Genomic DNA, 26,342 nt, shown 5'->3' with positions numbered 1-26,342 from the left:
ACCATTCTATTGTTTGCTTCTAGGAGTTTAAATATTTCAGATGATTTATATCACAATAGCCAAAATGTGGAAATAATCCTAATGATGAATGCCCCGAAAAAAGTGATATATACATACAATGGAACATCACCCACTTAAAAGGGATGGAAATTTGCAACATGTAACAACATGCATGAACCTGAAGGACACCAATTACAAGCGAAATATGCCAGCCAAGGGGGACAAATGCTGAATGACTGCACCCATATGGAGGGGTCTGCATTTCCAGTCTCTGTTCATAGCAGTTATGGTCTTTGTTGGTACTGCATCAATCCTTAGAAAAGCTAACTAATTTGGTTTATCCCTTTACTGGAGTAAGAAAGGATATCTTAACTTAAAGCGAAGGAAGGGGCCACAGGAGGTCAAAATAAGATGTGTGGGAGATAGACCATCTATCAAAGTCTACAGAAAATTCTTTCATGTCCTGCAAACTCTGCTCAGTTGTTGCTTCAAGGACAAAGTCTTTGGAGATTTCTTGAGTCTTCTCCCTAGGTCAGAATTGAGTGCCACTCATTACTGCTGGCTTCTGCCCAGCCTGAGTTTATGCTGGCAAAGCCACCCTGCTCAGATTGAGACCCAGGTCTTGCTGTAGGCCATGGAGTTGCCAGAGGTGGTGGAGGCCAGAACACCCAGAGAAGGCTATTTTGACCCCTGCATTATTTCTTTGGCACCCTGTGGGGCTGAAAACAGATCATCTTTCTTGCTGGAGAACTGGCAAGAAGGCACAGCAGCATTCTCACTCCTAGCAGGAAGTATTACAGAGATATTTACATTCCAGAAGGTGACTCTGGGGCACCACTCTCTTTTCAGTGATGCAGCTCACTGGAGCCTCCTAACATATGGGGAAGTTAGAATATGAATTATCATCCCCATTTCATAAGAGAGCAGTTCTGTATCAAGTTCCTTGCCTAAGGTTACTCGCAAGGCAACACAAAATATCTTTACGTTGGACACCTCAGTTTCCTCATTTGTAAAATGGCACAATATATATTCATGAGACTAAAGAAAGCATTAAATGAGCTATCATAAGGAGAATTTTAGTGATATATTAACTGCTGGATAATTTCCTACTTAATATTGACCTCATTGGGGAATTTAACAAAAGCTATCATGTACTGCCTGAAGTTCTGTATTGCTCATATCATTTAATCTTTGTAGCAGTTCTATGAGATAAGTACCATTTTTATCATTCCTACTTTATAGAGGAGGAAGCTGAGGCAAAGAAAGATTAACTATCTTTCCTTAGGTCATATATCAGGATGATTATGAATACAAATTTGGGTGTGGCTGAGTCCAGATTCCCATAACCAACTATGTGTACCAACTGTCAAAACTATGAAATTCTCATGACAATGGAATTAAATTCCTCATCACTTTCAAACTATTGAACTGAAATTTTTTTTTAATATTTATTTATTTACTTATTTAATTATTTGAGAGAGAGCAAGCATATGCACAAGCAGTAGCAGGGGCAGAGGGAGAGGGACAGGCAACTCCAGACTGAACTTGGATCCCGCTGTAGGGCTTGATTTCACAATCCTGAGATCATGACCTAAGCCAAAATCAAGAGTTGGATGCCTAACTGACTGAGCCACTCCAGTGCCCCTGAACTGAGATTTTGAATGAAAAAAAATACTAATAGAAAATGAAATAAATTTATAATGCAGCAATATGGCAATGTGATGATAGACAAATTGTATGATCGACATATTTTAAACATTCCCACTTTCAACTAAATGCTTCTATTAAAACTGCACTGTAGCCTCCCTGTAAGTCAGGCAAGGCTCCAAGCTGTGATTGTTACCTCCCTGTTTCTTGCAGTACTTCACAGATGCTTCTGCAGCTTGCTTTCTTATCTGAAAATCAAAAATATGTAAAAAGCTTCACTTCTAACTTTAAAATATTTTGTAATTAGCCAACAAACTAATATTATGTCCGCTGAACTCAATGGACAATGTTTCAACTTCCCCAAAACCATTGCATTTCTTCCCTAAAACAACAGCACTTCTGCTATTTTAGAGTATTGCAAAAACATCCATGACATCGACATTTCTAAGACTATACTTATTTGATCATTTTCTGAACTATATTTTTAAAAGACTGTACTTAAATTCATATAATAATTTGCATCTGTCTTTTATTTTCATAATGCTCTATTTTTATAATTAAAAATTTTAAAGTATATGGACATTTAAGCAATTTGAAATCTTCAAAGAAATTATAACAGTTAGACCTTAACGGGCCCATTTAGGAATCATATCACTTGAAATAAAAGTCTACTTTGTTCCTTAAAAAAAAGGAAAAAAGTAGAAAAAGCAAACTAAAATTTCTTGCATAGAACAGTGTTTCCAAGCATGCTTTAAAAGTAGAAACTTTTATTAATAAGAGTTAAGTGCACATAAAAAACTAACAAAATGGAAAAAAAAAAACTAACAAAATGGGACAATTCTGAGGCAGAGAGAGGAAATATGGAGCTCTCCTTTACTTTACCATAGAAGTCAATGCGGTCCCATGTTACATCCTAAAATATAGATGGAACATCTAGAATCCTCATTGAAATAGGAGGATGGCCACTCTAACATGAGGCCAACACCACTTTATAAATATGAAGCAATCAATCCTATTTTTAACATGTTGTTATTCCATTTATGTGATGCTTATCATATGGAGTTTAATGAGTTTATAAAATAAGTCCTCTGAATAAGAATAAAATACAGTATCGTAAACTTCATATTCAAAATTTGTACAAGAACAAAAGAATATTGCTCCTTGATTCTTAACATCTTCACCTCCTCCCAAATTAAATTTCATTCATGATCATTATTTTTTTTTCACTGAATCTATCAAGTTATTTACATGACATCTGATCAGTGCGGTACTGATGTGATAGCGTCTAAAATCCTGTGGTTCCTGAATTCTGTAGTTGAGAACAGAAAATCACCAATGTGCACAAGAAACACAAAAAGATGTAAGCCTAACAAAAATGTGTATGGGTGTACGTATATCTGAATACATAAATACTCATACACACACAATCTCCCAAGTCCTCCCTTTGGAATTCCTCAAGACCTAAGAACTATGTGGCTGGTGTGGTATAAGCACAGCTTATTCTAAAACTTTTAGGAATTTTATGCAGATAGCATCAAAAGAAAGGGAAATACTAGAAAATGTGAATGATTTACACAAATGAAGTTAGGTATACCAACCATAATTCAAAGCTTCAGCAATATTATGGAAAATGTTCTAAAATTAGCCAAGATGCTGGCTGAGTTTTATTAAATAAAGTTCCTGCTGGTCACAGTTTTCCTCCATTTCCATCAGTACCAGGTACAGTGGTTATTTCTCTACTTTCTAAACTTATTTAAAATTATTTCAAAGAAAAATTTAAAAGGGACATGGTTCCATTTGAATTCTAGAAAGGCACATTTCTTCTTCATTCAACAATGCAGTATTTAATTTGAGGGTATAGCACTGAGTGAAATTCCATCAATTAAATATATTTTTCTACAACATAAGGAATAGGACAATATTACAACTGTTCATATCAGAGAGAAAATACAATTAATAGTTAAACTGTATTGGTAATCAAATAGGTTACTATTACTTCCAAATAATTAACATGAAGTTAATCCAACACTGTGGTAATGGACTATTATATTTTTGGATAACCAGAATCTGAACACCCTTCCCCTCTGTGTAAATTTTAATGAGGAGCAAAGCCTCCTCAGTCACTATGTAAGCCAAAAATACAGATATTGCTTCTAACTCTCTGAGGGTAAGGGCAATGCACCTGACTAATCATATCCTACCACCCAGGACTTTAAAGTTAGGGGGAATGACTTAAGGACCTATGCAGAATTGAGAAATTAATCACAACAGTAATGACAAATGTCTAGCAATAATAAGCATCATTTCTTCATTTATCCATTCATTCAACACTTATTTACTGAACACCTGCTACATGACTTTCATTCACCTATCCATTCACAGTTGTACTAAAAATCTACTATGTGCTTTTATTCTGAACATTGACATCAAGAGTACAGTTCCAGCAACAATGTCTTAACCAGACTATGTCAGGGTTTCTTGCTGTCTTTCCCTCTTAGGTCTTTGACATATTCTAGAATTTGGTTTCCATCCTAATCATAAAACCAGGGAAATCGAAAACATAAAGGAAAAGCTTCTTGACATTGGTCTGGGCCATGATCTCATGGGTATGAGCCCAAAAGCATAGGGAACCCAGGCAAAAATAAACATGTAGAATTAATCAAACTAAAAAGTTTCTGCATAATAAACAATCAACACAGTTAAGAGACAACTTATAGAATGGAAGAAAATATCTACCAACCATAATCTGCTAAGGGGCTAATATCCAAAATATATTAGGAACACAACCAACTCAAAAGCAAGAAAACAAATAAGTCAATTTAAAAATGGGCAAAGGACCTGAATAAATATTTCGCATAAGGAGAGATACAAATGATCAACAGATATATGAGAAAAGGGAACTCCTATACTCTGATGATGGAATTGGAAATTGTTATAGCCATTATGGAAAACGATAAGGAGATTCTTCAAGAAACTGAAAATAGAACTGCCATATGATCCAGCAATTCCATTTCTGGGTATATACGTAAAGAAAATGAAATTAGGATCCCATAGAGATATTTGCACTGCCATGCTCATTGTAGCATTGTTCACGAGAACTAAGATGTGGAAACAACCAAGTGCCCAGAGAGAGAAGGATGGGTAAAGAAGATTGACTATGAGAAAGAAGGCAACTCGGGGCACCTGCGTGGCTCAGTGGTTGAGCGTCTGCCTTCAGCTCAGGCTGTGATCCCTGGGTCCCCGGATCAAGTTCCACATCAGGCTCCCTGCAGGAAGCCTGTTTCTGCCTCTGCCTATGTCTCTCATGAATAAATAAATAAAATCTTAAAAAAAAAAAAAAGAAAGAAACTCAGCCTTTAACCTGGAGGACATTACGCTAAGTGAAATAAGCCAGATTTCAGGTACACTCATCCTACAAAAACACAATGACTTTGTGAGATGATATGTTAATTAGTTGACTGTAGCAACTTTTCACTATATATGTATATCAAACTATCATGTACATCTTAAATCCATATAATTTTTATTTTTAATATGTTTTAAAAAGGAAAAAAATAACTGTTTTAGACATACTAAGTCAAATGAGACCTAAATTACAGGTGATAATACAATATCATAAAATCTACTCCAAATTATTCTATCAATTTAGTGAAAAGTCAGTCAAAATCCAAGAAGTATTTGTTATGGAACTCAAGTCCAAAAAAAAAAAAAAAAAAAACCCTATATGAAAGTGTGAAAATGTAGGACATTGGAAAACCTATTTTTTAAAAGATTAAAAATGTTTTTTAAGATTTTATTTATTTATTCATGAGAGACACGGAGAGAGAGAGGCACAGACACAGCTAGAGGGAGAAGGAGGCTCCACGCAGGGAGCCTGATGTGGGACTCGATCTGGGGTCTCCAGAATCACACCCTGAGCTGAAGGTGGCACTAAACTGCTGAGCCACCCGGGCTGCCCTAAAGATTTTTAAAATTAATTTATTCATGAGAGACACAGAGAGAGATAGAAGCAGAGGCAGAGGCAGAGACAGAAGCAGGCTCCATGCAGGAGCCCGATATGGGATTCAATCCCGGGACTCCAGGATCATGCCCTGGGCTGAAGGCAGGTGCTCAACTGCTGAACCACCCAGGCGTCCCAAGGAAAACCTAATTTTAAAAAAAGAACAAAGATATAAAGATGTGTCATAAAGTTTCAAAAAAATTAATGTGTTAATGATACTAGAAAATACAAAGGAATTAATGAAATAGAATTTTCTGAATTGCAAGTTGGAAAATAATAGTAGTCAGGTTAATAGTTATCACAAATTTGTTTTTTTAATGGATTGGAAGAGAAGAGGAACTATAAGTGTAACACACCTATTAGGTAGGGGTGTTGCTTAATGGACATTCTGTTTAGAGAGAGTGTGTGTGTGTGTGTGTGTGTGTGTGTGCATGTGCCCCCAGGTATGTGCATGGATGGTATGTCAGGTTACAATGTAAATTTATTTCTTACTTTGCCCAACTCTATAAAATGTTTGAAAATCACTGAAACAGTAAAGGAACAGAATAGCACATACGAATTTGGAATATGATGAGAATTATTCAGTACAGGGTATTGAGACTTTGGCTATCTATATAAAAATAATAATTTAATAAAGTTAGTGCCCTATCACACACAGTACATAAAACTATTTCAAAAGGATTAAAAACTGAAGGGTAAAAATACTCCTATGAAAATACTTCTGGGGCACCTGAGTGGCTCAGTCAGTTAAGCATCTGCCTTTGGCTCAAGTCATGATCCCAGGGTCCTGGGATTGAGACCCACATTGGGCTCCCTGCTCAGTGGGGAGCCTGCTTCTCCCTCTCCTCTGCCTGCCTCTCCCCCATTTGTGCTCTCTCCCTCTGTCAAATAAATAAAATCTTAAAAAAAAAAAACTTCTATAAAAATGATAGGAGAAAACAAAAACAATGAAGCTTCTTTACAATAAAAAACTCCATGTAAATGTTTAAAGACAACTGGGAGATAATATTTGCAATTTCAATAAAAAGTACAAATTAGTATCTAAAATATATAGCTGTCTCACATCAAATAAAAAATATATAAACCCAATAGGAAAACGGGATACAGGATATTAACAGACAAACACACATACACATACACATATATATGTCCAACTCCAAAATGCAAACTAAAACAACAGTTATAGAGTTTTTAGTGCTCATGCTGACAAAGACATGAGAGGCAGTGAGAAATAAGGCAGTGAGAAAAAGGTAAACTGTTACTTTGGAGGGCAATTTGCAAGTATGTATTAAAATTAAAATATACATAATTCCTAATTCAGCAATTCTACTGTATGGTATTTATCCTAGAGGACTACACCATCACACCCAGAGAGAGGTATGTAGAAAGAGCTGTTCTTTATTGAATGGCTTACAATAGAAAAAAACAAACTAGGACCCATCAAGAGGAAAATGTCTAAGAATGCTGGTATGTCTATACTGTGCATACAAGTAAGAGAAACAAGGTATGTCCATGTAATATGGCTAGTTCTCAAGAATTAACACTGATTGGCACAAAAATATTCAGAACAATACATATGAATTTAAACCACTAATATTAAGGAATACAAAACAGTGTTACACAGCACTCTAGAGTTTCTATGAATACATACATGCATAAACACACACACACACACACACACACACACACACACATTGAGTAGAGTTTCACAAGAGTTCAGTTGAGACAGAAATAGGAGTGGTCAAAAAGAGCTTTGGCTTCCTCTGACAAGTTGAGTTTTTTATCCCCAGAAATTCTGTCCGGCTATTTTTCAAACATGCTTTATCTCTTTTTTTAATAGCATAATATTTTTTCTCATGTTTTAGTATTATAACTCTATCTACTTTTTCTATAATCTTAAATTCTGGACAATCTAATCCTACTGTTCCTTAGTTGACTCTCAGTCTTGGGGGATACTTCATTGTATTTTATATTTCTGTCTTGTGAGCGAGTCCTCAGTACAGACTCCATAGCCAGAGTAGGCAATGTGTCCTCCATAAATGGTTTTTGTTTGCTTTCCTGCTAATTAACACTTGCCAGACTCATGTTTGTGTTATCTCTCAGCTTACAGGCTTCTGTATAATGCAGGTAGTAATGTAAATTTGCAATCTAAGTGTCATTGAGGACAGGCCTTTGATTTTGAGTACTCAGGGGAGTCCGTTTTTGATTCAGAACAAGGTTAAAACCCAGAAACCAATTTATCATTGCCTGGTGCTGATCCACTGTTGTTACCCACCCCTTCCCACCTCCCAGGTCAAACCTTTTTCGCTGTGTATATAGCCTTCTGGGGGTTATCAGTTCCAGCTTTCTGGAAAGATCACCTTTCTGGGGATTTTCAGTTCCATTTCCCCTCCTTGGTTAGATTCAAGGCCTTATTCTTACATCTGTGGCTTTCAGAACTCAAAGGCCCTATCGACAAACACAAGGAAAACTAATATAACTTTAATTCACAGGCTTGATGCCTGGTCACCAGTTTTGGTCAGCAGAAATTGTCTTTATTTGTTGTGTACTTAGCTAAGTATTTAAAAGAATGTTTGCAATATTTTAAATTTTCTAGGTGTGGTAGGGGGATTTTCAGATTCTCTAATTTACTATATTACTGAAAATAAATTGTTAATATTTTTAAACATCAACTCACTTTTACTTATGAATTAAAAATGCTAAATACATATCAGAGAAACAGAAATAATACTTCTCTGTATGTGCCTTATTGAGGATGTAGCTTTTGACTTATTCTCAAAGACTGGGAAGATTTTGAATGTACACAGCAGACAAGGGAAGGGATAGGATTATAACTGACCAGGTTCCCCTATCCCACTTATGCTAGGAAGTCCCATGCCTGCTACTTAGCACCCTCATCTAACTTTATGGTGAGATTCTTTGTTCAATGTTTACAACCAGTGATTTTTTTTTTTTTTTTTTTGAGAGAGAGAGTACGCATGCATGAATGAGGGAGCAGAGGGAGAAGGAGAGAATCTTAAGCAGGCTTCACGCCCAGCATGGAGCCTGACTCAGGACCCCGAGATCATGACATGAGCCAAAATCAAAAGTCGGACACTCAACTGACTGAACCACTCAGGTGCCCCAACAACCACATGATTATTAAATCATTTGTTTTCTCATGTTGAGAGGATGAGGAACTGCTACACAGCTATTCTTTCTGTATAGAGCAGTGGTTCTCAACTGGGTATATTTTTGCCTCCCCAAATGACATGTGAGTGGCAATATGTGGAGAGGTGCTCCATTGTCACAAGTTGGGAAGAGCTACTCAAATCTAACCAAGGATGCTACTAACCATCCTCCAGTGTCCCCGAATAGTCCTACTGCACCCAGAACAAAGAATTATCCAGCTCAAAAGAACACTATTTCTGCTATCGAGAAACCAAGGTGAAAAAAGTTGTTTGCAGCTACTGCCATTTATATCACTATGGAGGATCTCGCTTTCATTTCTTTCTCTTACTCACTATGAATGTTAGTATTCACTTTTTTTCCCCACTCTGTGCTTCACCAGTTTTCTCATGAGGTATGATGATGATGCCAGTCTGCCTCTGAGAAACATCAACACATTTGAGCCTCCTTGGAGTCATTCTAGGGTCTTGTCTGCTACAAAGTGTCTGAGCAGCCAAATATAAGGAACTCACTATTCTTTTTCTTTTAAAACTAAAAAGTCCAGTTATTTTCTCCCTTCCCAAACCACTAACCCTTTTTCTCAATCTCATGGACCAGGTACCTGGCCCCGGAGTCTGAGAGGTCTTAACACTGACCTTTTGCCTGGCTGGCTCTAGGCAGCATGTCCACCTTTCCTGACCTTAACTAGTCCCCCTAAATTTCACTCCATACCTTTATCTGAATATCTTTTCTTTCGGTGACTGCTTTGTTTAACTCCATGTCTCACTAGAACCTTCCCATGCCAGCTGCTCACATTTCAACAAGGTAAATAAAATTTGTCACTGGGGAGAGCCTACCTCAACATTACGAGGATGGTCAAGAAAACTGCCTGCTGATGTTTTGATTTTAACCTCTTTGGTTAAACCATAACACACTGTATGAGACACCAGAAAACATAACATGCAGAAGGAAAGAATGAAAAATAAAAGTTACAATAAAGAAATGCTTTAATTGCTGTAACACAAACAATTTCAAATTCTGACAGTGGGAAACTTAGTTCAATGATTAAAAAAAAAAAAAAAAAAAAAGACCATTATCAAAAGATAAGTTTTAAAAGCCAGTGATATCAGTAAGGGAAAAAAAAAACCCTTTTATTCTTAGTGAACTATGCTTTCACTAATATATTTTTTATCTCCCCAAATGCGATTTTTAAAACAAACACATTTAACAATAAGGAAGACAATTAAAATAGTTTTGTTTTCACTGTTACTGAAACTTTTTACATGATTTCAAAATTAATGTAAAAGATACATTTTCAAGGAAAGATAAAGATCTTTCCTTTAAAAGAGATATAATTGTTTTAATAATGCTGTTGAAAGAAATGACTAAGCATTAAGAAAGACAGCATATATAATGATTAAGAGCATGCCCCCTGGTGCCAGACTGCCTGGATTCAAAACCAAACTCCTACCTATCACCTGGGACCTTGGTCAGTTCACTTACTTTCTTTGAACCTCCTTTTCCTCATCTGCAAATTGCAAATAGTAAGAGTAACCACTGCACAGGGTTGTTATGAGCACTAAATTAAGTTATATTTAGAAATATATACACATCCTGTGTATATATTTCTAAAGTCAATCCCATTTGTTTGTAAGTAAATAATTAGCAACACTTTAAAAACATAAAATAACTAAACAACCAGGCTTCCGTGAATCAAAGGTCATGTTTCCAATTCTCCCTCTGTTTCCCCAGTCTCTAGCTTCTCTGGTAAGTAAGCTGCTAAGAGGTGGGCCAATGTCATCATGCTGGTCTAAAATGTGCAAGTAATTTATTATATTTGAATCTCTCTACAAGAAACATTTTATCTCCAATTTCTTAAAGGGCCTGAGGGAAAGAGAAAATGGTAAAGACAACGTAGAAATGTAGGTGCAATTCAAAGTAAACAATAATATGACAATATGAAAACATTCCATTCATAAAGTAGGTTAAAAATCCTAGTGATAGCAGTAAGAAGAAAGCCTATGGTTCCTCATAAGGATAGATGTATCTAAAAAAATAAAAAAAATAAAAAAAAAGGATAGATGTATCTTCAGATTGGACTTCCATATTTCAATAAAGGCAGTTCTTAAGACAAACTTTTTGATGAAAAGGCAACCAGAACAACAACCTACATGAAAATGCAACCATTCACAGCTCAGAAATCCAGTCTTTCAAAATTAATGTCAAATCTTTTCTTTTGTCAAATAAAAAGAAATCCAGATTTATATAACGAGATTTTATTCAAAAACTCTATTGGAATAAGGAAGATGCTCCAAAATTCAGATCTGTCTGATAGCATCTCAAAATCAAACAGAACATGCTTTCCTTTTATAGAGAGGGGTTGGCAGGCTAGCAGGAACTTTTGAGAGGAAATGGGACAAATGAGTGGTGGGGAGCAGGAAGCATGATCAGGCCATGATGAGGCATTAGTGGTTGCTCATACTTGGGATAAATGAGAGTGCAGGGGCCTGGGAGGATGAAAAGCCTGACTAATGTTTGATCAAGCTAAGGCAGACAACTGTGAATACTTGGTCTCTTCATAACAGCAAGAATACTGGTTTTAGTAGTAGTACTACAATAAAAGAGTAGTTAGGATTTAAACCCTCCAAACAGGTTAAGTAAGTAAATAACTAGCCTGATACCAAGCAAAAAAGTCACTTCTTTGTCTCTTCCTGGACACTTAACCCGTTTCCCCCCAGGGTCGTTACTAGGTAAGTAAGGGGTGTGCTGCTGCAAACATCTACCTGGATAGTCAAAGGATTTGCAAACTTATGTTCTCATATGGATGTCTCTTAAAGAAATTTAATCTGACAGAGGAAATTGATAACTAGAACATGCAAAAAGCAAATAAATAAATACCGTAAGGGTGTTACAATTGGGGTTTGGTTTTTTTTTAAGATTTATTTATTTATTTATTTATTTGACAGAGAAAAGCAGGTGAGCAGCAGGGAGGAGCAGAGAGAAAAGGAGAAGAAGACTCCCTGCTAAGCAGGGAGCCCGAAGCAGGGCTCGAAGCAGGGCTCAATCGCAGGACTCCGGGATCACTACCTGAGTCAAAAGCAGATGCTTAACCGAATGAGCCACCCAGGTGCCCATTAATTACTTTTTACAATCAAGAATAAACTCCAAGTGTTGGAATAGAGACTGAGAACAAACAGTTGTACAAAGTCATAAAAAAATGTTAAGTCTTCCAGTGGGTACACGAATTCCTCCTTCAAAGTAGAGAGATTTGAATGGATGCACCACAAGAAATGATGAAAACTGAAGAGGAGCTGCCAATCGAAATGAACCCTCCCATCTTCTTAGGCTCCCCCTTCTAAAGAGTCCTTCTCAGGTTTCCCACATCTGACCAGCCGACCCCTCCCTGCATGCAGAGCACACTGTCCTCATTGCTATAGACTCCCACATACTATGTTCTAATTATATGAGGTACTGGTGTGTTTCTCCCAGTACCCAGACCATGAGCAAGGATTAATATTTCATGAGGCAAAACACAATGGCTTAATTAAAAATCAAAACTTTTGGGGGCATTGTATTATCTGAAAGGTGAAACACATTTACCAGTCAGTGATATGTTAAGAGTCTCCAAGGAAGGGTTAAAATGTTTTGTCGTCGTTTCTTCTCGGATGGGTAAATTTGTAAAAGGTGACACTGTAAGAAAAAGAAAATGTTATCAAGATGAAAGGACTACAAGCTAGTTTGTAACAGCTAAAATGCCATATAGTATACTATTAATGAAAAATAATGTTTTCAGGAAGCTCCGATGAACTAGATCTTATACATTCACAGATATTTAGAAATATACTGGGCTAATATATGTGACCACATTTCCAACTTTTTCTATGTTCTTTTTTTTTTAACTGAGAAAACCCTACTGATTTATATCAAATGGCTTAAAAAAACATTTATTGTCTTATCCTACCATTTGTAGTTTCTTTATAAAACATAAATGAAGACAGTGAAGAATTAAATAAGAATGTCAGAAAGAAGACAGACATGAGGAGACAGAAGGAAGATGAATGAACAAAGAGAGACCACAATGAAGGACGTAAAAAGAGGACAGAAAAGACAAAATGGATACACAGTAAGTTTCTGCTGTTTATTCTCCAGCTTCAGTTACAGACCAGGCAACCCACCATTAAATTGACTTTTGGTTCTCCTCTGTCACTTCTCTCATCTTTTGAAAATTCTTATTTTTTTTTAAGATTTTATTTATTTATTCATGAGAGACACAGAGAGAGAGAGAGGCAGACACTGGAGAGGGAGAAGCAGGCTCCACGCAGGGAGCCCACTGTAGGACTTGATTCCAGGACTTTGGGATCACTGCCTGAGACAAAAGCAGATGCTTAACTGAATGAGCCACCCAGGTGCCCATTAATTACTTTTACAATCAAGAATGAACTCCAAGTGTTGGAATAGAAACTGAGAGCAAGCAGTTGTACAAAGTTATAAAAAAATGTTCAACAAAAAAAAAGGCAATGCAAACATAACTTTGGTATCCGATGGGTGATGGGGGAAGCATATCTTTCATTTATATGAGAAAGAGAGAAACAGTTCTTAGACTCAAGGACAGTTAAAGACTGGAAAAATAACTGGATAAATCATGTTATTGACTCAGATGAGTTTACAATATTTTATATTCTAATTATACCTTTAACACTGTTACTAAAAGAGACAACTATTTTACTCATGCTTTACTTATGTTTCCATAGCACTGTCATTGACTCATTTGATAGCATCTTTAATTTCCCTGCGTAAGGGTCTTCCAGTGGGTACACGAATTCCCCCTTCAATGCAGAGAGATTTGAATGGATGCACCAGCAAGAAATGATGAAAACTGAAGAGGAGCTGCCAGTCGAAATGAACCCTGCCATCTTCTTAGGCTCCCCCTTCTAAAGAGTCCTTCTCAGGCTTCCCACATCTGACCAGCCGACCCCTCCCTGCATGCAGAACACACTGTCCTCATTGCAGTAGACACCCACATACTACGTCCTAATTATATAAGGTACTGGTGTGTTTCTCCCAGTACCCAGACCATGAGCAAGGATTAATATTTCATGAGGCAAACACAATGGCTAATTAAAAATAAAAACTTTTGGAGGCATTGTATTATTTGAAAGGTGAAACACATTTACCAGTCAATGATATGTTAGGAGTCTCCAAGGAAGAGTTAAAATGTTTTGTCGTCGTTTCTTCTCGGATGGGTAAACTTGTAAAAGGTGACACTGTAAGAAAAAGAAAATGTTATCAAGATGAAAGGACTACAAGCTAGTTTGTAACAGCTAAAATGCCATATAGTATACTATTAATGAAAAATAATGTTTTCAGGAAGCTCCGATGAACTAGATCTTATACATTCACAGATATTTAGAAATATACTGGGCTAATAAATGTGACCACATTTCCAACTTTTTCTATGTTCTTTTTTTTTTTTAACTGAGAAAACCCTACTGATTTACATCAAATGGCTTAAAAAAACATTTATTGTCTTATCCTACCATTTGTAGTTTCTTTATAAAACATAAATGAAGACAGTGAAGAATTAAATAAGAATGTCAGAAAGAAGACAGACATGAGGAGACAGAAGGAAGATGAATGAACAAAGAGAGACAGAGAGACCATAATGAAGGACATAAAAAGAGGACAAAGAAGACAAAATGGATGCACAGTGAGTTTCTGCTGTTTGTTCTCCAGCTTCAGTTACAGACCATGCAACCCTCCATCAAACTGACTTTTGGTTCTCCTCTGTCACTTCTCTCATCTTTTGAAAACACTTATTTTTTTTTAAGATTTTATTTATTTATTCATGAGAGACACACAGAGAGAGAGAGGCAGAGACAGCATCAGAGGGAGAAGCAGGCTCTATGCAGGGAGCCCAATGCAGGACTTGATCCCAGGACCCCAGGATCATGCCTGAGCAGAAGGCAGACAACCTCTGAGCCACCCAGACGTCTCGAAAACCCTTACTGAAGAAAAAGGTAAAAAGGTTTCCACTTCTCTCATCTTACTCTCCTCAAAACTTCCTTTTTTGTTGTTGTTGTTGTACACTGGCTACTATAGAGCACACAGAACTTACCTCCCATAAAAACTACCCCAACTCTATCAAATAAGTCAGAAAAGAGGAAAAGGCTTCTGACTGTAGTCTTGGCTGCATTCTTATGAACTTTTCATTCAATTTATATTAAACCTGAGCCTTTTTTATTTCACTTTCTTAATACTCTGCTCAGAAACTTATTCCTAGTGCAAGATTAGATTTCCAGTTCTTTCTTATGTGTTTGAAAAGTATCATCAGTTAGTGATCACCTAAGCACAGCTTTTACAATACTGCCTAATAAAAAAATATACCTAGCTGAACCTCACTCTGCAATAAGCTGTATTCCAAAGGCTTGACCACTTCGAAGGCAACTCTGGAAGGTGGAGTTCACTTTCTCATAAAATAATTCTTTAATGAATTGATTATGTAAATCATACCACCCTCTGACAATGATTACATAGGAAATAATGCCCTGAGCTTCTCACTGGGCAATCAAGAATACAAAACATTTCTTCCACTGACATCTAATATTCATTCTTTCATATGCTTTGTGTCTCTCTGTCTCTCCATCTCTCTGTCTCTCTCTCTCTCTCTCACACACACACATACACACATACACGTACACACAGCCAAAAAGGCACCTATCAATACTCTTTTTCTGATGGAAAAAAAAAAAAAAACAAAACCTGTTTTTCCATTCTTGGCCACAGCTCACTCAGAGGTTGTATTTAAGAGGAAATATCTCAGGAAGATGAAAGCAGATGCTATTGGCTTTTGAATAGGAAGCCAGGAGGGTGTGGATGGGAAGGAATGAGCTGTTCTATATCTTCCGCTCTGTGACACTTGCAAAACATAAACTTTGATATCTTTGCTCCTTGCTAGGGACTTCCCTTTTCTTGGCCTCGCCTACTGCCGAGCTGAATATAATTGTGACACTCCATCCCTAAAACAAGCCCATAATCATCTGAGATGGTCCAATATCATTTATTAGTAGTATTATTAATAGTATTCAGACTATCAACAGCAATAAGAAAGTGACATAACCTGAAATAAGTATTTTATTCTTTCTTCTTATTTCATTTAAATAAGTGACTATGTAGAGCACTGGTACATGCTTGATGCTGGTAAGGAGTATGAAGCTGCATAAACTTGGTCCCAACAGGGCCACATGGATCATAATTATATCAATTGAGGCCCACAATTTGTAATTGAGAATCATTAAAATCGCAGAGTCCATTCATAGTATTGACTATATAACTAACCCATGTATTTTCCAAGCTGGCAGTGAGCTGCAGAGCCTGATTTACATCTGGTGCTGGAAGAGAGGTGGAGATAATGCCATCTAAATGAGCTCGGAGGCTGAGGTTATTTTGCCATTTCTCAATATCAGGATTGGATAGAAGAGCCTACTTGTGCTAGCACAAGAGAAGAGGTGTCTAGACTTGGCTTGAGCAAATCTAAGCTTACAGAGCTGAAGGGATAGGAGGGAAAAGAAAAGACAAGCTTCAAGAATTGGGAAGTTTGGGTAGTTCCAGAATATAGTAGCTGTTATGATCACTTCCCACTACCAGTCCAGATATTAAAAATACAGACATCCATAAACCAGCCACCTCTATACCCTAACTTCATATCCCCTCTAAAGCATTCATCTTGATCAGGCTCCAGATTCCATTGAACAAGTCCCATTGCAAAAGAACATGTGTAACTCTTGTGATTTTTTTATTTTTTTTTATTTTTTTGCCTTGAAAAAAGTTCCTGTAAGAGGCAATGTACACAGAAGTCTTGAGTGGAAAAAGGGCCATTTACAGAAGGTGTTAGAATAGTAAAAGTGAGAAGTTCTTTGTTTAGCCAAGGTATTTTTTTAATCAAAAAACTGAAAATGGGGATCCCTGGGTGGCGCAGCGGTTTAGCGCCTGCCTTTGGCCCAGGGCGCGATCCTGGAGACCCGGGATCGAATCCCACATCGGGCTCCCGGTGCATGGAGCCTGCTTCTCCCTCTGCCTATGCCTCTGCCTCTCTCTCTCTCTCTCTCTGTGACTATTATAAATAAATAAAAATTAAAAAAAAAAAAACTGAAAATGTAGACCTTTTTGCCTTCAATAGGAGGACAACTGGCAGGAGGCTGATGCAGCTGAGATTTGTGTTTAAAGGAAACTGGCAGGAGAATCAGGCAGATGTGGTTTGAATACTTCCCTGAAAGGAATAGGCTAAGTCACAAAAAGAAACACAAAATGGAGAGGCAGGAATTTGGTAGCTTAATCCAGATTCTGCCTCTGACTTGTTACCCGGGGTTTCATTTCATGGAGAAAAAAAGGAGGATCAAAAAAGTCTAATATTGAGTAGTGGTGCCAAGATCATAGCAAACATTCCTCAAGTTATCACGCTCACCCCTTTCTTAATCATTGCGGGAAACTTTCCACTAGGCATTCTTTTACAGTTTGTGGCAAAAATGCCACATAAAAGAGTAACATCTAATAGTTTTTCTAAAGATGAAAGATTTCTCTCCTTCTGTGGGGGCAATGGGTCAGGAGGGTGTTGCATCAAAGAGATGAATAACAACCTAATTTTCACCTATTATTAGTTCATGTGAGATAGCAAAATGGTCTCTACTTAAATATCTTTCACATATTACATTTTAAAACAGACATTGTTAGATGGGTTTATAATTTATCCTATTAATATTTTTAAAAGAAATAAACATGCTATAATTTATACATAAAATTTATTTATGTAGCATTTTCACATCTTAAATTCTGATGCTCCATTACAACTGAAATAAACAGAATTTAAAAAAGAGGATAGGTAACACTAAAACACTGCATTGGGTCTTGTGCTTTTCTCTAAATCAGAAAATAAGTTCAACCATACCTCTGGTTAATAATAAGCATTTTCTCTAAATCCTCCCAAATCTCTTTATTATATTTTACAATCTTGGAAGAGTCTGGACTTCATTTAGAGAAAGCTATAAGTAAAAGCTATTATTAGGATAAATATTCTCTTTTTTCTCTCCTCCATTAATGTATTGATTGTTATCAATGTTTATAATTAACATTATCTTTAATAAATCTTAATTTTAGCATTCTGATACACAGCATTATAAATGTACAGCACAATTACAAAAACACTATAACCTAAAAATGGATAATATATACTATTTACAAAAGAAAGGTCTGGAATTCAGAATATATTTCCTCATGGAAGCAATGCTATATATAACCATGAGATCCTATGCCAAATTGTTAAAGCCATGATATGGCTAAACTATAGCATTAAAATATTTACTTACCAATATATTTAATAAACAGTGCTTTTAGAGTTCTACTTCTGGAATCTAGAAATACAGTATTCCTATCCCGTCTGTAATGGCAGTAGCAGAAAGAAGGGGAGAATAAGGTTATATTGATTCCCAGACACTATAATCCACAGAGAATTTGTCACGAAAAGGTTTGGCAAGAAAATAAATTCCTGATGGGGACATTTATAAGTTATATTTTCTAAGTCAGGGACAGATTAAAACAAACAAACAAACTGGAAGCTCATATTTTTTCTACATAGAATGAGAACCATTGGGCAAAAAGGCCATATTTAGGAGCACCCGGGTGGCTCAGTTGGTTACCAACTCTTGATCTCAGCTCAGGTCATGATCTCAGGGTTATAAGATGGAGCCCCATTCTGGGCTCCACGATGGGCATGGAGTCCACTTAAAATCTCCCTCTGCCCTCTCCCTCTGCTCCTCCTCACTCCACTTGCACACAGGCATACACTCTGTCTCTTAAACAAAAAAAGCCATTTTTAGACTAACATCAAAGAAAAGAAAGAAAGAAAGAAGAAAGACAATTGTGGAACAATTAAAAAGCTTAAAAACAAGAACAATGTGCACTTTTACAAAGCCTTGTAAAACTTGGTCCTATTGAAATATAAACAAATTGATCTTTTCTTTTGAATAGAATTACTGCAATAAAATATATTTCTAAGGGCAGTATAAAAACTCTTGTTTCAAACCACTTCAAAATAGTCACTAAGTCTTTTCTCTGTTCAGTGGTTCTCAGCTGGGGCTGACTTTTGCCCCCCACAGGACATTTTGCAAAGTCCGAAGACATTTGGATGCCACACCTTGGAGGAGGTTACTACTTGTATGGAATAGGTTACAACAGTTTCCTAGAACTGCAGTAACAAAGTACCACAAATGTGGCTGCTTCAAACAACAGTTTATCCTCTTGTGGTTCTGGAGGCTGGAAGCCTGAAATCAAAGTGCAGGGCTTTGCCCCCTCTGAAGGCTCCCAGTAAGTATCTCTCCTTGCCTCTTCCTAGCTCTTGGTGGTTGCCAGCACAGCAGTCCTTTGCATTCTTTGGCATATAGCTGCAGCACTCCAGTCTTTCAGATGATTTAGGGGAAGAATTCTTTATTCTGTACTTGAAAGTCTTTTGTTTGAGATTTTTTGAAAAGAAGCAAAAAGCAATGGCTCCATCTTTACATGATCATCTTCCCTCTAGATGTGTCTGTCTCTACATCCAAATCTCCCTCTCGTTTCTTTCATGGAGATCACAGTCATTGGATTAAGGGTCTATCCTAATCTTGCATGACCTCTTTTTAACTTGATTCCATCCTCAATGACTGTACTGTCAAATAAGGTCACATTCAAGGGTACCAACAGTCAGGACCCAAACATAACATTTTGGAGACAGAACTCACCCACTGCATAGGAGAGGCCAGAGATTCTGCTAAGCATTCTTCAATGACAGCCCCTCATGACAGAGTTCTCCAGCCCCACATGTCAATAATGCCAGGGTTGAAAAACCCTGATTTCAAAGCAGGTATATCCTCAACTCTGATTCTTCAGTGTGATGATTTTCAATAATCTTCAAATGGCCCTGTGGCTCTAAGGTCGTGTTCTATATACTTCAAGTGTAGATATTTTATTTTTTTTATTTTTATTTTTTAAAGATTTTATTTATTTATTCACGAGAGACAGAGAGAGAGAGAGAGGCAGAGATACAGGCAGAGGGAGAAGCAGGCTCTATGCAGGGAGCCTGATGTGGGACTCGATCTCGGAACTCCAGGATCACACCCCGGGCCAAAGGCAGATGCTCAACTGCTGAGCCACCCAGGTGCCCCTAAGTGTAGATATTTTAAAGCAAGGGCATTTCTTGCCACCCTATTTTGCCAGCCACACCCTCCTGCCAGGGACCTATTCTGAGGACCTTTTACAGAGAGGCACTAAGTGCTGCATGGAGTTTTGAAATGCAAACCAGAAAACCTGTTACGGCTGTTAGCTAGCTCCAGACTTTTGGCTACATCATGAAAGCACTTTGGGTTTCAAGATCAATCAAATGGGAGTTCTAAATTCCCTTTCAGGATCTCAGAAGTATGTCATTATAAGGCTATAAAAAAAAGATTCTATCTTGGGAGTAGAGATACATTACTAATAATATAATCACAACTTTAAAAATTGCAGGAAAATGTTATTTTCAATAAAAGAATAACACCATTTTCAAAGATCACATTATTTCTACACAGACAATATATTATTTGAGATATTTTATTATGTGTGAACAGTTACTATGTTTTATTAGGATTAGTGGGGTTACTTTTAATAAAATGTTGTGAAGGGTTTTTTTTTTTTCTCTTCTTTTTAAGATTTTATTTTCAGTAACCTCTACATCCAACGTGGGGCTGGAATTCACAACCCTGAGATCAAGAGTCGCATGCTCCATTGATTGAGCCAGCCAGGTTTTTCTCTTCTACGTCACTGTGTGTGTCCCAAGTTGTTTATTTCTATGGTTCACATTATATTGTGAAATATGGGAGGCCAGTAATACAAAAGCAATTTCAAAAGAGTACAATCCAGGACAAACAGCTTCCACGCTTAATCTGTTTGAGGACAAATACTCCTTTGGAAAATGGTACTTAAATAAAATTTTTTTTTTGTACTTAAATAAAATTGATGACAGTTTCTCAACTCTCATTATGGCTTAATGTCTATGTTAATTAAAGTTTTCTCAGAAAGAGTTGAAATTATTTTTGCTTCTTTTCAAAAGATCTTAAACAAAAGAGTTTCAAGTACAGAATAAAGAATTTGTCCCCTGAACCACCTGAGAATAAGCTGCTGACCTGATGACTCATTCCCCTTCTAAAACATGAGTGTACATTCCCAGAAAGGACCTACCCCCACCCCCAAACACACACTTCGTCCCAACATCACCATTAAAGTTGGGAAATTAACATTTACAGATTACCATCTCATCCCACACCTCATCGAAGTTTCAAGAGAAGTCATTAAGATGTACTTTTCAGCCAAAGACTGCAGTTCAGAATCACATGTTACCCTCAGCTGCCATGTCCCCTCTGTTCTCCCTCACTCTGTTTCAGCTTTAGTAATTCTTGACTTTTAAGACCAGTATAGTTCCAGTATGGTCATGTTGTAATATAGTTAGATATGGAGTAGACCTTTGGCAAATATATTACAGAGGTAATATTGTGTTCTTCTCATTGCATCTTATCAGATGGCCCCTACTTTTTATTCTTCTCTTCATTAATGGTTTTTACTTTGATCATCTGTTTAAACTGGTATTTCCCAGACTTATCCAGAATGAAGTTGTTCTTTTTCCCTTTTCCTTAATACTACTTTATGAATTTTGTAGGAAATTACTTTAAAACTATGTAATATTTTGTGCCTCATCAAACTTCCATTTGATTCATTTAATTGCTTTATATCAGTATGTACTCATGAATACCTGTAATATTCAATGGCCATTATTCAGTGGATACTAATGGAGACAAGTCCATTAGTAGTATTATTTATACTGATGTTCTGTTTGTCCCAGATCTGTCCAGCGGGAGCTCCTTGGCTCTTGTATACTTTTGACATGGCACATCATTCTTTGAGCACTTCACTGCTCTCTGGCACAAGAGGTTCAGGGCTTGTCTTATATTTTCTCCTCCCTATCATAAAATCAGCCATTTCTCCAAGAAATCCTAGTTACCATTAATAAAGAATGGTATACAGAATCAAGATCTGACTCATCATCACTATTGGGAAATCGTTGCTCCACCCCAGTGGATGTGTATGTATATCCATACACACACATATACACACACACGTGAAGGGTATAATATACATACATATATAAATATGGGACATATATATGCATTATACATATATTTACACATATACACATTTATAGCTATGCATCTGTTTAAATAGAAAGAGACACGAAAGATAATGACAGATCTGAAGTCATGAATTCATGCTGTCAATTGCAATCCAAACACCACAAGGTTCATGCTAGTTTTACCCCTTTCTTTATTTTCTTCTTCTCTAGAGAAAAACCTGGATCCTGTTATTGTTGCTGGCTTTACTTGTTTGCTCAGTCTCCCATTGCCAGTGCCACTCTTGGCCCCAAAGAAATGTCTTACTCATCCACTCTGGCTCCAAAATCCTCCACTGCTTGGTCTTCTGCATGCTTTACTTACATCCCCTGATAAGGATCAGACACCACAATGTTGGGCTGCCCCTGTGTAAAAGTGCCTGTCACTCTGCTCAGTTCTGAGGCCCAGATGTAGGCCATCCCTCTGCAAGAGGGCCCACCTCACTGTGCTCAGGCTCTAATACTCCACATGAGGCCACTCCCCTACCTGGAAGCCATCCTGACCTGGGACCCTCTGGCTTCCTTCACAAAGGAGGTTGCCTCCCTACATTCCCCAACCTAATGACTATAGGACCCATTCCCAGAAGGAAGAGAAGGAGATGGGGATAAGCAGTGGGAACAAAAGAACTAGAACAGGAAGAGCCAGTTGAAACTAATGCTTCATAAATTTTTTCATAATTTTAAATGTGATGATAAATTAGGGTCACAATTTCGGTGCATCAAATACAACTCCATTAAAGATAAGGTTATAATTAATCTCTTCCTTTAAACAGTTTAAATGACTCGAAACTGCTAAAACACTGCTGAAGTTTTCTACTTAGACATAGACTAACACAATGTCAGGAGCATGTAGGTGCTTGAATAATATTTATTCTCATAAATATTTATTGCTAGGCAATTGCTGTGTGTGTATGTAGGATGGGAAGTGTCTCTAGAAAGTGGTTGATCAAGAAAGTGTATAAGCAATGTCCTCCAGAAGCTAAAAATAATCTTTCCAAGTGACTCCCCTGCAAACACATTTTTCAAAAGATAAACATCAGCCATTCCCTCAATTTGTTCTATATCAGAGTAATAATAACGATGTTTAAATATTCCCACTTATCTAATATCTGCTTTTATAAAGTTATTTTACCTTTCTTAATTGAAACAGCTTAAAAGAATTAAGGGGAGTCCTTGTGCCTAACTTTATTCTAGAATTCCAAATATGGTAGCACGCCCTTCACCCAAATCAAGCATTTATATCCACACACTGTACTCTGTCAGTGGTTCCAAACTTTCATAGACATATCCAGTTATCTCAGAGAGAGAACTGAGTATTGTGTTTAAGAAAACAGGCATTGGAGGGAGTACCTAGCTGGCTCAGTGGATAGAGCAAGCAACCTTTGATCTCATGGTCATGAGTTCAAACCCCATGTTGGGCTCAGAGTTTACCTAAAAAATTTTTTTCTTTTATTCATTTATGATAGTCACAGAGAGAGAGAGAGAGAGAGAGGCAGAGAGAGAAGCAGGATCCATGCACCGGGAGCCCGACGTGGGATTCGATCCCGGATCTCCAGGATCACGCCCTGGGCCAAAGGCAGGCGCCAAACCGCTGCGCCACCCAGGGATCCCTAAAAATTTTTTAAAAATAAAGAAAGCAGGTGCTGAAGTCAGACTAAACAAATAAATTTATAAATTCCAAGATCCTCATCCAAAAGTCAGAGACAGGGATCCCTGGGTGGTGCAGCGGTTTAGTGCCTGCCTTTGGCCCAGGGCGTGATCCTGGAGACCCAGGATCAAATCCCACGTTGGGCTCCCGGTGCATGGAGCCTGCTTCTCCCTCTGCCTATGTCTCTGCCTCTCTCTCTCTCTCTATGACTATCATAAAAAAAAAAAAAATTATACTCTTTAAAAAACAAAAGTCAGAGACAGTAAATGCTAACCCATAGGGTTGTATTCTGCACAGTGCAATGCCTGGCACATAGTTGTTAAATAACAAATACGATAAATTATAACCATTTTTTATTATTAAAATTTGGCCCAAAGTCTTAGGCTTATAGAACCTATTTCCAAGTAGTTCAAAGCACCTAGAAACAAAACAGCCATAAACTTCATAACAGTCTTCAGCAAAGAGGAAACTGATCTCACAGAGATCTGTACAGAGTCTATAAAAATGAGATAAGATTACCCCACAATTTTTAATTCTGCCTTAAAATGAGATGCTAACTTCATGCCTTTCATACAGCACATCATTCTACAATTTTAACTTAAGGGGAGCTAAAAGGCCAAGAGTGACCCTACACATACACAGACACTTGCTATACCTACATACATCATCCCATTTATTTGCAACTTTGTTCACTTATTCCACTTTCATTTGGTTCCTGCTTTTTTTTTTTCTCTTTAGAAGTCTGCTTTGAATGTCAATTTAAACGTGACTCGCTGCTACCAACAGTATAAATATTTGCCCAATAGGGCACTCTCTAGGCCATTATAATTTTAAAGCAGTGGTTTTCAACCTGCTTGGGATCACATGATTAAAAATCGCATGGGAGCTTTTAAAATACCTAATGTCCAGACTAAATCTCAGGCCAGCTGAATCAAAAATTTTGAGGGCAGTAACCAGCTACCAATTTTTTTAAAACTCCAGATAATCCTAAGAGAGCCAAGTGGAGAACGACAGTTCTAGAACTCAACCAGAATGCAGTGGTCCTCAGAGCTGCAAGAGTCTTAAGTGAAAAAGGAGTGAATTTAGGAATAGCTCCAGGGGTAAAAAGTCCTTGACTAGTCTTTGTAAGTAGTATGAATGAAAAAGAGGGGACACGGCTAGGATGTGGAGCAGGGAAATTTAGTAACTGAAGCAACCCAAAATATTTTGTTCAAGTTGTTAATGGGGCCTTTTAAAGGACATTATGAAAATCAAGTAATCTTATCCTTTGATTATATTTCCATTTCATGTCACAAAAACTCTACATGCTGCAAGCTCATAAAAGTGAATTCCTACGAAAGTTTGAAAATCTTGTCTAGAATAATGTCTTAATTTTAATTGCTGATAGCCACTATTTGTCGACTTGATTGGCAGGCAACTGCCCTAATTAGCTGCTAACACGTTGAACATTTTTACACAAAAACCTGTGCTAGGGCAGCCCGGGGTGGCTCAGCGGTTTAGCCCCAGCTCGTGAGCCTGGAGACCCGGGATCGAGTCCCACATCGGGCTCCCTGCGTGGCGCCTGCTTCTCCCTCTGCTTGTGTCTCTGCCTCTGTGTGTGTGTGTGTGTGTGTGTGTGTGTGTGTGTGTGTGTCTCATAAATAAATAAATAAAATCTTAAAAAAAAAAACCTGCATTAGAAAGTAGGTTGGCTGAAATACTGTCTACACAAAAAGTAATTCTAAACAAGCGAAGCTAAAGCGGCAAATTCGGTGTTGGTTTTGGCAACACTCCGCACGAAGATCCCTCTTTGAAAGTGCCTTAAACAATTAAAACAATAACCACAAACACGTCACTTTCAAAGCCCGTGGGGTAAGAGAGGCCGCACGGGGCCCGCTCTCCGGAGCTGCCGGCTCGGGCTGGCCGCCGGGCCGGGCTGTAGGCTGCGGTTGTGTCGTTATTTCCACTCAGGTCTCGAAAACATCCTCGAAGCCAACCCGCCTGCCGGACGGGGACGGGGACCGGGGGTTGGGGGCGATCTTTAAGTCCACTGCGGGTTCAAGAGAGCGGAGCTGGTGCGGGGGAGCGTGGCTTTCAGATATCCTGCCCCTTGGGCGGAACGCGGCCCCACCTTGCTCCCGCCCGCATCCTCGCCGGGGCGCCCAGACGCTGCGCTCCCAGCCCCGCGCTCTGCTCGCGGGGCGCGCCCGGTTGCAGGGTCCAGCGCCGGAGCCCGGGAGCCCCGGAGCCCCGCCCGCGCCCCTGCCCGCGCCCCGCCCCGCCCCGCCCCGGGGCCTTCGCACCTGAGGTCTCGCCGTCCGCCCGGCCCGCGCGCCCCGCGGCGAGGAGCCCCAGCAGGAGCAGCGGCAGCGCCCGCAGGCCGGGCAGGGCGCGCATGGCGCTGTCGGGTCCCCGCGGTCCTCGCGCCCCGCCGTCGGTGGCCCGAGCCTCTGCGCACAGTCGCCGGTGGCCCCGCGGCGCCCGCTGCCAGCGCCGGGGGCGGGACGCGCGGCCGCGGGCGGGTGGGAGGGGCCCGGCCGCCTGCCCTCCCCGCCCCGAGAGACGCGGACCCGGGGCCGCGCCGGGCTCGCACCCACGGGCGCGCGCGTCTGTGCCGGGCCCCGCCGCGCCCCTCCTGCTCCGCGCCGCGCTCCGGGCCCGCGGCCGTGCGCTCCCGCCCGCCCAGCCGAGGCCGGGGC

The 26,342-nt window shown here is 38.7% G+C and overlaps 1 protein-coding gene across 1 annotated transcript in view; it reads right to left on the bottom strand.

The window, feature by feature from the left end:
- Positions 1–26,106, bottom strand: part of EMB (embigin) — a 51,902-nt gene extending 25,796 nt beyond the window's left edge. The window contains exons 1-3 of the mRNA XM_025434795.3: positions 25,947–26,106; positions 13,969–14,058; positions 12,395–12,484 (exon numbers count right to left, since the gene is read on the bottom strand). Coding sequence (XP_025290580.1) covers positions 12,395–12,484; positions 13,969–14,058; positions 25,947–26,040 — 274 coding nt within the window. The 5' untranslated portion in view covers positions 26,041–26,106. The remainder of the gene's footprint in view (positions 1–12,394; positions 12,485–13,968; positions 14,059–25,946) is intronic.
- Between the last annotated feature and the right edge of the window lie 236 nt (positions 26,107–26,342).

This window comes from Canis lupus, chromosome 4 (assembly GCF_003254725.2).
Source record: "Canis lupus dingo isolate Sandy chromosome 4, ASM325472v2, whole genome shotgun sequence".
Taxonomy (NCBI): Eukaryota; Metazoa; Chordata; class Mammalia; order Carnivora; family Canidae; genus Canis; species Canis lupus.
This window is presented reverse-complemented; position numbering and strand designations above follow the sequence as displayed.